The sequence below is a fragment of the Capsicum annuum genome, chromosome 4 (genome assembly GCF_002878395.1).
Source record: "Capsicum annuum cultivar UCD-10X-F1 chromosome 4, UCD10Xv1.1, whole genome shotgun sequence".
Classification (NCBI taxonomy): Eukaryota; Viridiplantae; Streptophyta; class Magnoliopsida; order Solanales; family Solanaceae; genus Capsicum; species Capsicum annuum.
The window spans coordinates 2,588,370-2,605,297 of record NC_061114.1 but is presented as its reverse complement, the minus strand read 5'-3'; the positions used below and the strand labels follow the sequence as shown (position 1 = coordinate 2,605,297).

The 16,928-nt window shown below is 36.0% G+C and overlaps 2 protein-coding genes across 7 annotated transcripts; one reads left to right on the top strand and one right to left on the bottom strand.

Moving 5' to 3' along the window:
• Positions 1-3,442: 3,442 nt before the first annotated feature.
• Positions 3,443-6,687, bottom strand: LOC107868411 (probable LRR receptor-like serine/threonine-protein kinase At3g47570). Of its 6 annotated transcripts, XM_047410531.1 has the most exons (4): positions 5,956-6,677; positions 5,607-5,753; positions 5,190-5,378; positions 3,443-4,693 (listed from the first exon to the last, which is right to left on the bottom strand). In XM_047410531.1, exons 1-4 carry the CDS (start codon positions 5,975-5,977, stop codon positions 4,356-4,358), a joined length of 696 nt encoding a protein of 231 aa, XP_047266487.1. In that variant the 5' UTR covers positions 5,978-6,677; the 3' UTR covers positions 3,443-4,355. The 6 variants fall into 6 exon arrangements, 5 of the variants coding, with proteins under 5 accessions (XP_047266487.1, XP_047266489.1, XP_047266488.1 ...); XR_001673751.2 differs by having other exon boundaries at positions 3,443-5,378; positions 5,607-5,791; positions 5,956-6,679; XM_047410533.1 differs by lacking the exon at positions 5,190-5,378 and having other exon boundaries at positions 5,956-6,687.
• Positions 6,688-8,659: 1,972 nt separating this feature from the next.
• On the top strand, positions 8,660-14,019 carry LOC107868410 (probable protein phosphatase 2C 55). The gene is made up of 9 exons (XM_047411436.1): positions 8,660-8,689; positions 9,666-9,793; positions 9,875-10,016; positions 10,949-11,024; positions 11,156-11,187; positions 11,760-11,909; positions 12,581-12,871; positions 12,954-13,292; positions 13,460-14,019. Exons 1-8 carry the CDS (start codon positions 8,660-8,662, stop codon positions 12,978-12,980), a joined length of 876 nt encoding a protein of 291 aa, XP_047267392.1. The 3' UTR covers positions 12,981-13,292; positions 13,460-14,019.
• Positions 14,020-16,928: the final 2,909 nt, after the last annotated feature.

The window sequence follows — 16,928 nt, the reverse complement described above, 5'->3', positions numbered from 1 at the left end:
AGTTGTTTTAAGTTTCGAAAGGGTTTTAATTATTAAGTGACAAAATGAAGATTTGTTTCGAAAAGGACTTTTATATTCAAAACTCAGAGTCGCCACTTAGCAATTCTGGTGTGCCAAGTCACCTTTGGAAGATCCTTTTCGAAACGATTTGACTCTTTAAAATTGGTTTGCGAACAGAGATTCCGACTAAGGAATTCTGCTGACCAAGGGAAAGGTGTTAGGCACCCCTCGATCCCGTAGTTCGACCACGGTCGCTTGATGGAGTGTATTGACTATTTTGGCACTACGAATTCATAAACCACACAAAAGCACATAAAACAACCAACCAAAACAAATAAACCCAAATCTAAAATATAGTGTCCAGTCCAATTATACAGTCTAAAATAAAAATGCGAAAACATAAATCTGTTCTAACCTAGACTAATCCTATTCTACGCTCCGCTGCTTCAACCGATGCCTCGAGCCTTCACCATTAACATCTCCAAGTACAAGATACTTCGGGGCATTCCCCGAATAAATCAATACAAATCCCTCGAGGCATTCCCCGGCCAAATAAATACATTTTTTAGTGCAAGAAAATCACATTATTCAATAAAATTTCAAATATTCCACGGAATTTTCAACATTCAACCAAAGCCACCAATTCTAAACATTTGCCTACCCAACCTATGTTTGCCTACCAAGTTCAATTAACGTTCATTTCAAGTCAAACAATCGATTCAAATTACTTCATAGTCTTCGATTCCAATCCCCGACATTCTCTTTTAACATCAAATTTTCCCAATTCCACAATTCAAGATTACTATTTCAACAATCCACAACCATTTCCTCAATGAAATTAAGCAAAACAAATCAATATCACCTAATATTCAATCACGTCTCACACAAATCAAACACGGATGATAAAATAAATAAGAAGAGATAGAACTGGACCTCAAGTATCGATTTCAATATACAGGAGGTAACACCGCGCTCGAAAAAATTCAATTCGAACCTCAATCAACAAACCCGAGTTTGATATACCCTTTTTCTCTGTTTTTCACCAACACGAATCAATATTTAAGCGAGAGAAGCGAAACCCGCGCCTGCTCCGAGATCTGGTCGCCGAATTTTATAGATTTTTCGGCGGGTTTCGCCGGAACTGACTCAACAGAGATGAGTTTAATAGAAAGCTAGATGCAGGGTGGGGAAATAGGTTCGCTGGTACTAGCTGGTGGAGTTGGTTTGGTCGGAAACGACAGTGGGTTTGCTGCCGGACAGTGATGGAGTTACGATTCCGGCGAAAATTCGCCAAAAAATCCATTCCTATCCTATTTTCTCTTCTTTTTTAGCTCTCTATGCTCGTCTCGATCTCTCTGATTCTCCTCAACCCCGTCGATCTCTCTGTCAAATCCAATCTCTCTCACTCGTTTCTCTACCCTCTACCCGTTCTTCATCTCTCTGGAACTTCTACTGTGTGTGAGTTGGATGTTGCTTTGCTAAAAATGGTGAGGTGAAGCTATCTATGGCATGATATTTGTGCGTGGATTGAGAGTAAAAAATGAAAAATAATTGAATCTGTTACTATGTATTTCTCAATGGGAGCTCTAAGTGGGTGGAAAGCTATCTTTCAATGGATAAAAATGCTGATCCCTCCCCTGTGTTTCCTATGAACCCCCTTTTATGTGAAGATGATGTTTATGGTGTGGACCCCCGCAATGGAAAAGAAAATATGGCGTGAGGTGTCTTTTTGTGTGATGGTATGTGGGCCCCTGGAATTGTTGCTGTGTATTCAATTGTTAGATGGAATTCAAGATGAAAATGTTGCTAAGTTCTATATCCACATGGGTCCCTTTTTTTGTTCTGTTATGGGAAAACAAAGGAAAAAAACATGAAGGGGAGGGGGGCTGAGGTGGGGTAGGTTGGTTAAGATAAGGTTATTAATTTGTTAAGGAGTTTGTTATTTTTGTATTTTTATGGGGTATGATCACATGGATGAGGATATGCGGTAAGGTGAGTTAAAAACGGATAAAATCAACGTTGGAATGGACAAAATTAGGTCTCTACAATGACCCAAATACCCCTCTTGGACGCGGAGCTTGACTGCAGGAAATTACACTGGCAGGAATAGGCAGGGCGCCGCTTCGCTTATCATCCTAGCCTACTGCCTCTCACGAAAATGGATGTAAATTTTCGCTCAGGTATCGAATTTTGGAGAAATTGGTATCGTTGGAAAACTAATTCGAAGATCTTTCATTTTATATATAATAGGACACCCAGTTTTTCATATACAAGGAGTTATGGTCGATTGAAGTCGACCCAAGTTTTGACGCTCACTAAAACTCGAACGATAGGAAAACTTTCAACTTGACCTTGAGTTAGGGGACCTCTATGATCTCAATTCATGCTTAAATAGGTTCCCACACTACATAATTGATTAACATACCAAATTTGCATAGGATTTAAGGGTTTTGGATCATCTACGCATAGAAACGACGGTTTTTATTCTAGCCCGAAATGTGGCGTATTACATATGCTTTTCAGTCTTAGATTGTTGCACTTCTTTATGCGTCAAGCCAAAAAGGACAAGAAAAAGAGGACATCAAATAAGAGAAATTGAAGAAGAAGAAAGTGAAGGGAGTTTATCATATAACAACAAAAATGAGAGGAGAAAAAAATCAATAAGGGATCAAAGAAAAGAGTATTTAAGAAGGTCTTTGAAGCCAAAGAGACATAAGATGCATCGATGCCACAGAAGATGAAATGATTTAATTTCTGCTAACTTATGTATTCTAATTAAACCTTGTATATTTTTGAGTGAAATACTTGCATTGGGCACAACTTGCTCAATTTAGGTTTATAAGTGAAACAATTTACTATGCCATCTCATAAGGGGATCTAAGTACATGTGAACTTTATGTGTTTGACAAAGTATTACAACACAATAAATACTTTATCAATTTAAATTAGGTAGGTTAGTTATTAAGTATTATTAGTTATTTAAATTGTCAAAAATTATTATTTAAATAAATTTTAAAATTGTGGCATATCCATAGAGTCCCACATATCAGGAAAAAAAAAACTGCCCTTCTAATAATATATCTTAATTAAAAATGAAAAATTCAAATTTAATAACTTCTTAGTTAACCGTGATTAAAATTGGATTTGGTGGTAGAAGTCTACAACTTTCTCCAAAATGGAAGCAAATCATTGCAAATTTCTTGGGTTGTTTATCGGGGGACAGATGCTTCCTAAATAGTTAATGGAGACGTGCAAAGGGATGCCTAAGATAGCATCCTGTGTATTGTCAGTGAAACTGTGGAATTAGCTGTTTGAGAATAAATCCCTCCACGATAATAATATTGTGGTAATAAAGAGCAATAAATATGACAACAATAATACGGTTAATCAACAAGAATAATAAGAGCGGTAATGACATGGAAATCCAATGAGGGAAAAATCATGGGCCAAGAGGAGCAACTAATATCTCTGTAGTAAGGAATTTTACACCGTAGTCACAAGTACAATACTCAAATTGACTACTACGCACTCAAAAGAAATCTCTCTTTTAATTTTTCCACCTCACTACAATATCGCTCACACTCTATTTTTCCTCACAGACTAAACTCTCTGTGATGTCTCACTCTATTTTTTTCTCTCTTTGTTGGTGTGTATAACTAGTGATCTGAAGATCTCTATTTATAGGCAAAAATCTGCCTCAAAACATCAACAAAAGAGCATACTTTTCGTGACTTTCCTAACCAAGAAAGGCAAATTTGCCAAAGGCCAATTGACAAAGGCTGCATAATGAATAATGGGGCTGGATCTCCACAAATCTCCCCCTCCAGTCCCACGCACCTGAAGGAGATGTCTCTGTCTTCTCAGACAGAGATTATGCCGACAAGTTCTTTGCATAATTCAAATTTGTCTTTTGGCACCGCCTTTGTCAGCAAGATTTTCACTGGTATGAATCTTCTTGTGTGAAGTTCTGTCAAAAGGGTGCACGATGTCAAGTCCAGATGAGCAGTCTCCCTGTAAATCGTGTGTCGAAGACATTTTATTGGTAATTTGGACACTGAGGGACAAACATAAGGGGAGAGGAAGAAGAACTTGGGATATGTCACGCTCCAACATGTTAATATCCCTTTAACACTTACAAAAATAAATCATTCTATTTCAAGATTTTGGTGATCAATTTAGTTTTTGTTAAAAGGCAATACTGAGATTTATTCAACCAGCTAGAATTTCTGAAAAGAGAATCATGCACAAATAAAGTGCTAAAACAAAAAAGAAAGAAGCAATATTGTAGGAATCCAAAACTAATCACACATTTGGAGCAAACAAATTATTTGGAACAACAGATTCCAACAACATGCTCAACATGGTAGAAGTAGATTCTTGATCTTCTGTAGCATCCCTACAACATCTTTCATGTTGGTCCTTCTCGCCGGAGATTCATTACAACAATCTGATCCAACTTTAATGATTGATGCCTCAACATCTAGCTCCTTCTTGAAGCGATTACCAGTTGACGTTAGCAAGTTGGCATCTGCGACGTCCATTACTGCGTCTGGAAGAGAATAACTCACCCATTGTTTCAAGCTAAGATTTCCCTCAAACTCATTAGGCTTTCTCCTAGTAAACGTTTCCAGCAACATTATCCCGTAACTATAGACATCACACTTTGTAGACACCAAACCATCCAGTCCGAACTCTACAGTCAAAAAATTAATTTCAAGATGCAATATACTTTCTAGGATGTAAAAAAAAAAGGGAAATGCCAATTGATGTTGGAATCGATCCGACCAAGTTATTTCCCGAAAGATCAAGGTCTAATAAGCTGCTTAAGTTCCCAACTTCATTTGGAATTCACCCTTTGATTGTGCAATTTTTGAAGTAAAATTTTCTGAGAGAGGTGGAAAGATTCCCCATGGCGGCTGGAAGCATGCCATTTAGAATGTTGTAAGATAGAGAAAGAAGTTTTAAATTTCTGCAATTGGTTAAGGAAGTCAGGAAGCTTAATGATGAATCACTGGTTAAATTGTTGTCCCCCAAGTTTAGGTATTGTAGATGAGTCAAATCTCCAAGTGAGTTGGGAATCAAGCCAGTGAGTTTGTTGTGTGAAAGCTCAACAATTTTAAGTTTTGAACAATTGGAGAGAGAATGAGGAATAGTTCCAACAAGATTGGTTAAGTTAATCAGATAAATACTTTCAATGTTGGGTAAGATAGAACCCATGTTTGGTGGGAGGATTCCTGATAGATTGTTGAATGAAATACCAATTATTCTCAGCCCTGATATGTTGAAGATCTCCATTGGAAGTGGAACACTGAATCTATTAATCTCAATATTAAGTACCTCCAACTCAATGAGATTGCTTATCTCTTTGGGTATTTCACCTGGAAATTAACACATATATTGGATTACTAGTGAGTTTAAATAGTTGGTTCAATCTATTTTTGCAAAGATATAAGAGTTGCATCTTGTTTAAGTTGTCAATTTCCCATCGTAGAATCCACTAAAGATTTTAACTTTTATATTGTTGGTCATACGAAAGTATTAAAAGAAAAAAGAGAAAAAAAATAAAATAGAAAACAATTAGATGCATTCATAAGATAAAAACATACCTATGAAATCATTTTCCGATAAAAACAATTCTTGAAGTTGTGAACAATCTGATAAGCTTGTAGAAATATGACCATGAAGCTTGTTTCTCGATAAATAAAGCCCTTTGAGTATTGGGAGACCATTGCATAAACCGTTGGGAAGATATCCTGATAAGCTATTGCCAGTAAATGAAACGATTTCGATCCTAGAAATATTAAAAATTGTGAATGGTATAGAACCCGTAAGTTGATTATATTGTATGGACAACCGGTTAAGGTTGTAAAGATTGCCAATTTCTTCTGGAATATTTCCTTGAAGTGAGTTATAAGATATAACAGTCGTAAAATAATTAATACAACAGGAACATACCTGTAAAATCAAGTGTGGACATATTAGAAAATGAAGAAGGATGGAACCAATGAAACTATTATTCCCAAAATTTAGCAATTGAAGCTGGTGTAAAAACCCAAACCAAGAGGGAACCTCCCCTATGAAGTTGTTGAAACTTAAATCAAGAAACTTAAGCCGATGCAAGTGTGCCATTTCTTGAGGCAAATGTCCATGGAAATTATTGCTTCGCAAGTCAAGAGAAACAAGAAATGAGAGGTTTCCAAATTCACGGGGAATCTTGCCTGTAAGAGCCATGTTAGAAAGATTCAAGGACTTCACTCGCTGGCGACGAGAACCACAAGTGACCCCAATCCACTGGCAAACGGACCTAACAGGAGACCAACTTTTATCCAAGAAGCGAAAGGGGTCGGAAATGATTTGGGATTTTAAAGATAGAAGAGCTAATTGATCTGTAGTAATGTTGGTTTGGGTCATGACTGAACTAGCCATAAGCAAGAAGAGTGTTGAGAGAAAAAATGTGAAGGCTTTCTCCATTATTACTAAAATTAGTAGGTATATTCTATAACATGTGGTTTTGAGACTTTAAATAGAAATGAGGTCTCCCTTTTGGTCATATTAATACTAATACCACCAAATCAACCAAGTCTTTTACATCTCAATCAGAATTATAAATATGCTGGCAAAAAATCCCTCTATTCAGCAAAGACTTGGCAAGTCAACCAAGTCTTGCTTTAGTTTTTTGTGTGCTTAATTCTTTGGAAATAGTCTTGCTTTCATAATTTGTAGAATTGTGTGGTGAAGAGTAGTGACAATAATAGTCAAATCTTGTTATTTGGTTGCTCCAAACACTAATGTCTAAAGCTGATAGAATTGAGGAATTAAACCTAACTCACTGGTGTAACTGGTGAAGTCGTTGTGATGTGAGCAGAAAGTCATTAGTTCGAGCTGTGGAAACAACCTCTAGCAAAAAATGCAGGGTATGGCTATGTACAATAGATCATTATGGTCCAACCCTTTCCTAGATCCGATGCATAGCAGGAGCTTAGTGCACCGGGCTGCCCTTTTATTGGCAATAAAACAAGAAGTTGCATTACTTTAAATTAATAAAGTTCCGTGGAGTCCATAATTGCATAAAAGGAATCAAAGTAATGGTTGCAGAGTGTTGAGGCACTTCATCGATGGTCCTTATACGCCTGCCGGAGCGCTATGAAGAATTCATTATTTATATAAATTTTAGGGTGGTGAGAGGAAGTGCAAAATAAGGATTGATTTCGCATAAGGGAAAGGTGCGATAAATACATCTAATGAAAGTTATTAGCAACAATAAATATCCATTTTAACAAAGAGTGCTAAAACTTTTACTGACATTAATTAATTGACATTGGATCTAATGTCGCTATAGACTTTAGGACATTTATAAAGAGTGCTAAACTGCAATCGTCTGTAATAATATTGCCTCTAAAACAGTATTAAGGGGTAATTAAGCTATTGCCTCAAAATATCTTTTTTGTACTGAAAAGGATATTTGTTACAATTTATTTTGTATGATAATTATATTTATTGTAACGTCCCGAAATCTCATTCCAAAACGTCACATGGTGCGATATGGATTGCGTACATCTTACTCTCTCCAAACTCCATTTTGTGGGAATATACTCAGTTTGTTGTTGTAGGTTGTTACAAGTATCCTTACAAAGCCATATTGCAAGAAGTGGTTGAAACGTAATTGCATATGGAGCCACTTCTAACTAAAAGTTGTTGAAACATAGTTGCATAGTACCACTTGTTGAAGTGCATGGAAAATGAATGCGTTGTGGTGTAGTGGATGACGCTGTTCCATCCTTAATCACAGGTCAAAGGTTCGATTCTGGGTATGGAGAAAATCCTGTTGGGAGCGCTGCCACCATAATGGACCCTGCAACGCTTTTAATATAACTAGTTTAAACCCACGTGCGTTGCACGTGTATATCTAGTCATGTAGAATATAATACTAAAAAATGATATTAATATGTTTAAAATAAAAGATTGAATGAATAATTTTATATGAAAGATAAAATGTACATTTTTGTGGGCGCTTAATTCAAATTTTAAGAATATAGTAAAGATTGGCCATGAAATTTCCAGCATTTAATAAGAATGAAAACATCAAGTACGACGCTAATAATATTGTCTCGGAACATTAATGAAAGCTTAAATCAAAGCAAAAGCAAAAGAACTACAAGTACGACGCTAATAATATTGTCTCAGACACCATAGTTATCAAAAAATAAAAATAATCCTAAAAAGGATGACTTTCAAGAATAACCATTGAGCCTATATCACATAGAAGCCAAAGAATGCTCAACTATCAACTTATCTTTTATCCTAATACACAACCTTTAAACTCTCTCCTATCACTACAATAAAAAGGTCTATTTAAGACCAACATTTAGGGACGAGTCAATAAATTAGTCGCAAAAAGTATACTTATTAAGACAATATTAAATTCTGGTCCTTAATATTATATTGCGAAGGGATAAAATCCAGTCCCTAATAATTTTTTTAACTGGTCCCAAATTCTAATTACGATGTTTGAGCGGGAAAAACTAATTAATAGGGGCCAATTCTCTTCAACTTAGCTTTTAATTAACATTCTGAAAATTAAATTAAGGTAATAGATTATAATTGCTCATCTTTCAATCCTCTCTAAAGCAGCCATACGCGACCAGTACATCGATCGTCGATGCCGGCTGGACCAACCAATTTTGCAGAGGTAAATCTGAATTGGGCCTCTTGTTTCTTACTTTTGGTTCAAACCCTTTTCAAAATATTCAATTTTTCACAGTGAGGTTGCACTAATAAATCTCTTCTTGATTGTGTTTTCATGGTGGAATTGAAGTAATATTACGTTATGGGGTTCTTGTTTCTTTTTTTTTTTCCCTTATCTTTCTCTATTTTTTCTTATGTTAACCCTTTAGATAATGAGTTTGAACTTGAATTTTGTTATGATTTTGATGGTTGGGTGGTGACCATTGGGGTTCTTTCGGACATGGGCGTTTCTGGTTTTCTTGATTTTTGTTGTTGTTTGATGGGATTGGTCAACCAAACACATGGGTTTATGGAGTTAAAGGGCTTTTTTCTCCTACCTTACCCACTTTTGGAGAATCCAACACTCGCTGATATTTTTGAAAAATCCAAGCAACATAGATTATTTTGATGAAGCCTTATCTTCTTTTATAATCCCTTGATCAAGTTTCTGCCATTTCTCTAGAGCAGCAGAGAATACTTAGTGCTATGTGTTATTGTTTTACCTGGGCATTACCTAATGTTGGTCCTAGGATGATATAAGATGATTGTTGATGTTTACCTCTCACAACAATATAGATGAGTGTTGCGTATTGCTGAATTGGGGTTCTGGTATATGTCTGCGGCTGTATTTATCTACATCATAATGTATAATGCTTATATTAAGCTTGCTAAACATGCTTATCTACAAATGTCTAAGTATTTTTGCTTAATGCGCCCCTCTGAACATTGTAGGCTAATCCTGATCTTGATATGGAGTTAAAAGCCTCAAGCACAGCCACGGCCATATCAAGAGAAGAGTCTTAGGAAGATGTTTGGAAATGGTAAGGATACAAAATCCAAAATTTGATTGATATTTTCGTGGCATTCGAGAATCGAGGCTGTGGTACCATGTCATAGGTGATTGATAGATTTAATGCTCCTGCCTGTGGTTAAATGGTAAGTTGAATGCTTCAGGAAGCGCAAGATCTGGAATTATAGTGCTGCCTAGTGGTGCCGGGAAGTCTTTAGTAGGTGTTTCTGCAGCAAGCAGAATAAAAAAGAGCTGCCTTTGTTTAGCAACAAATGCTGTGTCTGTGGATCAATGGGCTTTCCAGTTTAAGTTGTGGTCTACTATCCGAGAAGAGTAGATATGTCGTTTCACATCTGACAGCAAAGAAAGATTCCGCGGAAATGTCGGTGTGGTGGTGACAACATATAACATGGTTGCTTTTGGTGGCAAACGTTCTGAAGAATCTGAGAAAATCATTGAAGAAATAAGAAATAGAGAACGGGGTTTACTACTCATGGATGAGGTAAATATCGGGTCTTGCAATGTTTCAAGTTGTGCCTTTCAAATAAGTATCCAGTAAATTGCTTTTCGAGGTTAATGCAAAACAATAGTTTAGTTTGAATGTTGTCCTTATAGCAGGAATATCATATCCGTTTATGTTTCTGTTTAAGGAAGAACATACAATGGTTCGTACATACATACATACATACAGATACACATGGAGATAGATGTGCGTGCACACACACATGCATACTCGCTGTTTCAATATATATGCTTCACTTTCCTTTTTAGTCTCTTTTAAAAAAAGGCTCCTTTCTATATAGTAAGTTTTTAGTTCCAATATTCCCTGTTTGTTTACCTTTAGTGACACTGTCTTATAGAATGACGTGGCTTGTTAAGACCATAAGATTCACTGGTATTATTGGAATGTTATACACACCTTAGTTTAAGAACACATGATTCAAAAGTCTTCTTGACATTCTTAAAATTCGGTCACAGTCAAGCTTAGAAAAATGAAACGCAGTGAGTATACATTATCCTATGTAAAGAAATATGATAGCTTTATCGATTTACTATTTCTTGGTTGGTTTATCCATTTCTGTGTACTCTTGCACTTAGTTGTTGCCAATAAATAATGGTCAATTTCGTTTCACTCTTCCCTTTATTTGGAAACTAATAGTAATTACTGATGTCAAAATTGATCTATTCTAAAATAATATATCTGTATTTATTCGAATGTTTATAATGTATTTTTTTACTCTACTGGTGCTATGTGCAATTTGGATGATTTTCTTTTCTCCAAAAAAGTTCTGGTTCAGTACAAGTATCTTGTGGAAATACATGTTGCATAATATTTTACCAAAGGTTAATTTCAGCTTTGAGACTAGATATTAAAGGTAACTTTGAATGTATACTGGCATAACTATAAGGGTCTCTTTCTTGGTATTTATATAGGTGCACGTGGTTCCAGCACATATGTTTCGAAAGGTCATTAGTATCACGAAATCACACTGCAAACTTGTGCTTACTGGTACGCACTTCTGAAAGAGAGTTCTTGCAAATTGCAATGTTAATTTTGTTTGGCATTTCACAAAATTTAATGGACTATTTGGCGTACTTGACAGCTACGCTTGTCAGAGAAGACAAGAGGATCACAGATCTGAACTGCCTGCATTATTGCCCTTACCGATCAGGTATATAAGTAATTAATTTGGTATCAACCATTTTTGTCCTTGGATGCATTAGGAGAGAAAGGATTTCCCAATGTAATATTTAGTGCTTATGTTTCGGCATCAGATTGTTTTGTTAAGAGAATGGTTGTGGAGTGAAGTTATCTAGTATTTGTCAGGATAACATGTTTGGCCTTTCTGTAATAAAAGGAAGGGAGAGTTAATTTAAGGAAATATAATGGGTTCATCGTAACTTTTTGAGGTATGTACAAACCTTCCTTTAAGAAAAGCAGATTCTACTCTCTGTCGAGCCTAAAGTGAAATTAACACTGCCCGTTTAGGAAACAAGAGTAGCTTGATGGAGTAGAGATACAGGAAAATGCTTTAATTTGTTCCGTTAGTTGCTGAGATGTCCAGTAACAATGAAGTTTCTTTTAGACAAAAACCTTTGGACCTCTTATCCATTGTTACAACCAAAATAAGGTGTGGACAAGTAGTTTTGTGATTAAAGTGGAAAGGAATTATAAAAATGTTGAGCTATGTAGAAGTTTATATCCTTGCATATGTTAAATTTATCATTTTTCCTCTCTTCTCAGGGTCTCCATGCCATCAACTTAGGAGATAGCGGATTTATGTTGGTTAGAGATGGATCTACTGTTTTCGGATCCCCAGTGCAGCAGCATGATTTCAATTTTACGTATCAGCTGGAAAGTGGTAATGCCGGTGATTCACCAAGCTCTGGGGAGGTCAGTTTATAATTGGTGGTCTTGCTATCTACTTGGTATGAAGGTTCTGCTTTTGTAGAGTGTCTGAGTAGACAACTTACTACTCGGGAACAAATGCTAATTGAGAAGTCTTTATTGAGCTGTTTTTGCCGATATAAACAGTTAAGTCTGAGTCAGCCGTAGAACTTTGATCTCTTACCAAATCCCATGAATCAAATTACAGTTTCAAGAAATGTGAGGCATCTAACTCATATAATTAAGAAATGTTTTCAGTGATAAGACATTTAACTCATAAACCGTTCGTGGTGTTGAGTGATGTCTATGATTTCGGATAGGTAGTTTTTAGTATTATCTTGTGGCTGTTGTATTATTGTTTGCAGACTGGACTAGTTGATTTCGTGTTGTTGTTGTATGTTTATACCCTTCTTGCTCTCTCCCTGCTCTTAGATGACCTAACTTTTGGATGCTCTGAGTGAAAGTATTCTTGCAAACTGAATAATTTAAGATCTAATGACATTCTAACACCCGTTGCAGGCCCCTCACCTAATGCTGTTATGTGTTTATACCTCGAGTTGAATATTGTGTCAACTTTAGATGTGGGGTCTTTATCGTCACTCTAATTTTTATCTCTCCCATTCAGTCGATCTGTAGTCTATTTCTCTGTTAAAATGAATGGTTGGCTTCTGGTGCAGGTGTTTAAAATACCTGTTGCTCCAGGAGATGTCATCATTGCTGGAACTGATGGTTTATTTGACAATTTGTACAACAATGATATAAGTGCAGTAGTGGGGCATGCAACGAGAGCTGGTTTACCACCTCAGGTTGTAGCTCAGAAGATAGCTGCATTGGCTCGGCAAAGAGCACAGGATCAAAAACAGGCAAATCCCTTCTCTGCTGCAGCGCAAGAAGCTGGTTTTCGTTACCATGGTGGGAAGTTGGATGACGTTACTATGGTTGTGGCTTACATAACCAGTGAGAAAAATGTACGAGGAGACTATACCCTGACCACCTGACATGTCCTCTCTTTTATGTTCATTATATGATTGCGTTGTTTTTTTCTGCCAGACACGAATATCTCTCCATCTTATCTAATCGCTATAGCCTTGATAATGAGTGCAATCCTGAGAAGAATGACTCTCAGCCTCCGAGAAGTGGTGGTCCAAGAGTGGAATGGCTGGGGGAGACAGAACGTGAAAGTGCCAGAATTGTGCGGGAATGGGTTGAGACTGCGGAAATTGTGAGAATTGCCCAACCAGAGCATATTCGTAGGGATATGTTTAGACTGCGTGGGAGGCAGGTCTGCTTGATTTGCTTATGAGGATTGAAAGGGAAAGGCAAAGGGAACTTCAGAGTCTGCTAGAGCATCGTGCAGTTTCTGATTTTGCCCATCACAATCAGATTCAGGTTGGTTGCTGATTTATGCCTTTTATTCTTTAGCCAGACTATTCTTTGTCCTCTATTTTTTGTGTTGCAGTCTTCTTAAAAATTTTGACTAAGCGCTCAATGTGTGCTTTGTGAGGTCGTGATTTGGCTCTAAATTTTGTCCTTTTATGTTTTATATCCTTCTACAGTCACTACTCAGAGGAAGATTCTTGCATGAAAGGCCTGCCGAGGAAGAGAGACCACCTTCAATAGCAGCAAGTGAACTAGTTCAGCTAAGACAATGTAACACTGTCTCGGGGCTGAGGTATGTAATATAGTGTCTTGTTCCTTTGTTTTGAATATTTAGATCTTTTTGTCTTTGTGAAACATGCTCTACTAATTAATTGGCTTCACGTTCATGCATTACTTTTAAAATGAACAATACAACTTTTTCTTTTTGAATTCTAAACAAGCTCCAGCTTAGGTATGATACTTTTCATTAACTCTAATAAAATGTCATATGTATCTTACCATTTATCTGCACTATATTTGGTCACCCCTACACGTACTTATTTCCAGAAAGTTGCAGGTAATTTTTGAAGATAGATGCTCACATCGATGATATGATCAGACTGATTGAAGGGCAATATCCATATGTAATCGATGCTTCTAACTATGGAAACATTTCCTGTTATATCAAAAACAGGCACTGTTACAGTTCTCTTGATTTGATTTAATCTCAATGTTGTTATAACTGCCTAAATTTGCATTATATTTGGACCATCAACTTCAATTTAAGTGTAAAAGTAAAGCAATATGGAATACTCGTCTCAAAGTTCTTTTATAATGCCTAACAACACTAACAATGTTCAGTTCATTAACTGAAGATTGACAACCAACAAATCTATTACTACAACCAAATTCGTAACCAATAGTCAATCACAATACCAAATATGTATTCTTTAATATTAAGGCTTGCTCTCATATTGTTATTGTATCATCTTGGTTGTCAACAAATTAGCTCCATTGGTTTTTCAAATTAAATTCAGCCCATATTGCCAAATTTGTCATGGCCTTGCCCATTGCAGGTGTTTGTTGAATGAGTGGGCTTTATCAACTAATCATGTTCAGTGTAGTGGCATGTACAATGGTTTCTCACTCCCCTTGAAGATCAGTTCTACATTGGCTTCAGACAAACTAAAACGTGGGTAGCTCAAAATAGCAATTGGACTTGGCACTTTTCAGACAAAGAAATTATTGGTGTTTGAACTCAAAGAGCCTAGGTAGCTGGATAAAGCTAATAGGACATCTATATTAATAGTGTGAGTTAGTAGAGGATTCAGTTTTCTTTTTTCCGTGAAGTATTTGTGTAAATGATGTGTATATGGTGTTCATGCGTATTTATGAAAGCGAATTATGGTAATTTGATATATATAGAGAGAGATAGATAGATAGATAGATACACATTTGATTAATGCTATTAGAAATTGTATAATTATATATATAGGGACAAAACTTTATCTGAATAGGCTTTTTAGGACCGTTAAACTGGTGGTTGAAAATCTTAGCACCAAATGTACTTTCAGGACCAGATTTTTGTTGGTCACAAAATCTATTTAATCGAGGATCAGAAATATGGTCCCTAAAAGCATTTTAAGGACTAGTTTTATGTTGGTCGCAAAAACTATTTTAGGGACTAGCTAGTTTGACCTGTCGTATAAGACCTTTAGTGAAGGAGGCTTAGGGACGGGTGGCGACGAGCTTTTCCGTCGTTAAAATATAATTAGGACTAGGTAGTTAGGCTATTTGGGACGAGATATATCATCGTAAAAGGATAACTAGGATTGAATTTTGTCCGTCGCGAAAGGTTTTTAGGGACCGGGTTTGTTGCGTCATCGCTATTGAGCATTAGCGGTGGAGTCTGTTAGGACGGGATGCTACCGGTTTTTTCCCGTCTCAAAAGACCAATTGGGACGAGATTTGAACTTTTTGGGATCAAATTTCCCTTCCTTATAGGTCATTTTTCTTGTAGTGTATCTAAGGTTATGTCCATGGTAAAGTCAAAATGAACCACGTCCGTCTTAATTACTTCCCTCGATTCCTCTGCTAACGCCCGCCACTATCAATACTCACACCAAATAAATTCTACTTTACCACAAATTAATTAGAAAAAATAAAGCAACACAATCAAATCAATGAGAAATAAGATGGTACAATTCAATTGTAAAAATGTGTTATTCTAACATAACATCAAATACTTCAACAAAAAAGGTATAATCTTAATATTCAAGTCCTAATGATATCTCACGATTGTGTAAGGCAACTAAATATAGAACTGAATTTAAATAACTAAAATAGCATTCATTCTATGATGTTTACCATTTCAAAAATAGAGAAACACAAAACACTCAAGGTTGAGCACAAAGAAATAACAATTTGTTGAATCCAAACAATTTACTAAAGAAAATAATTAACAATCCAATAATTCATTTCAAAAAAAAAAAAAGGAAAAGAAACTGAGCTTAACTTTGAAGGTCTTACTTTTTATCAATAAATGACTCCAAATCTTTCTATGCCATAGCAGTTTTCTGACATCTTAAGCAATTCCATTCAAACCGTCTAATCTAGAAAATAACAATCTCATCTTTCCCCGTGCTAGCAATGCGTTAGACACTTACCCTACCCTATTTATTAGTATTTTTATGGAGAGAAAGATTATTTTTTGACACCTATCATCGTTCATCCTTTAAAGTAACCTACAAAATTAGTGTAAAACAACTCAAATATTAATCAATGTAGTTTTTCGATATAAAAAAAAACTAATAACTATTAGATTAAAACAACCTATTAATAAATATACATGGACCTTGCAACAATGAAAGTTGCTTACTGGGCGCGTGTGCATGGTTGCACAACTCTCAGCAGTTGCTAGCCTGAATAAATAATAATAATAATAATAATAATAATAATAATAATAATAATAATAATAATAATGATAATGATTCAAAAAGAAAAATCAATAGACACATCATATACCTTGACTATATTCCATCGTCCGTGCAATAACTTCACAATGTTGAGAGTTTTGTATCTCGAGAAGTTTTCTTTCCAGGAACTTCTCTCCAAAGCAATTGATAATTTGGTGCACTTGAGATACCCCTGTTTAAGACATCCACACTTTCTAAAAAATGCCATCTTACATAACTAATTTTAAGTACCTACAAACACTTTTTTTTAGGGTGAATATCTTCTCGTATCTGACATTGCTCGTATCTGACATTGTTGAACATAGAAGTTGCAAAACTTTCAGAACTTATATCTTCCCCATTCAAATCAAAACACTTGAGTTAGAGTTAAATCCCTTAGAGTTCAATATGAATACAAAAGAAACTATAAATCATGCATCTATTGCTGCTAATCAACGGCTAGCGACACTCAGCAACACCAACAATGCAAAATAATGTATCTACTATGAAGTAAAATACAATAATTTGAACATGGTTTACCTGGATTGAGTGAGGATGGACCAACTTTGCACTGCTACTACTGTTAAGAGGCAAATCGCCGGGATAGTATCTTCGGGAAGGACTTTTGGACCTGCCTTTGTTTATCAATAATACATGAAACCTTGGAAACATAAGCTCTATAACTTTCTCTTCACGTATCCCTTTCTTCATC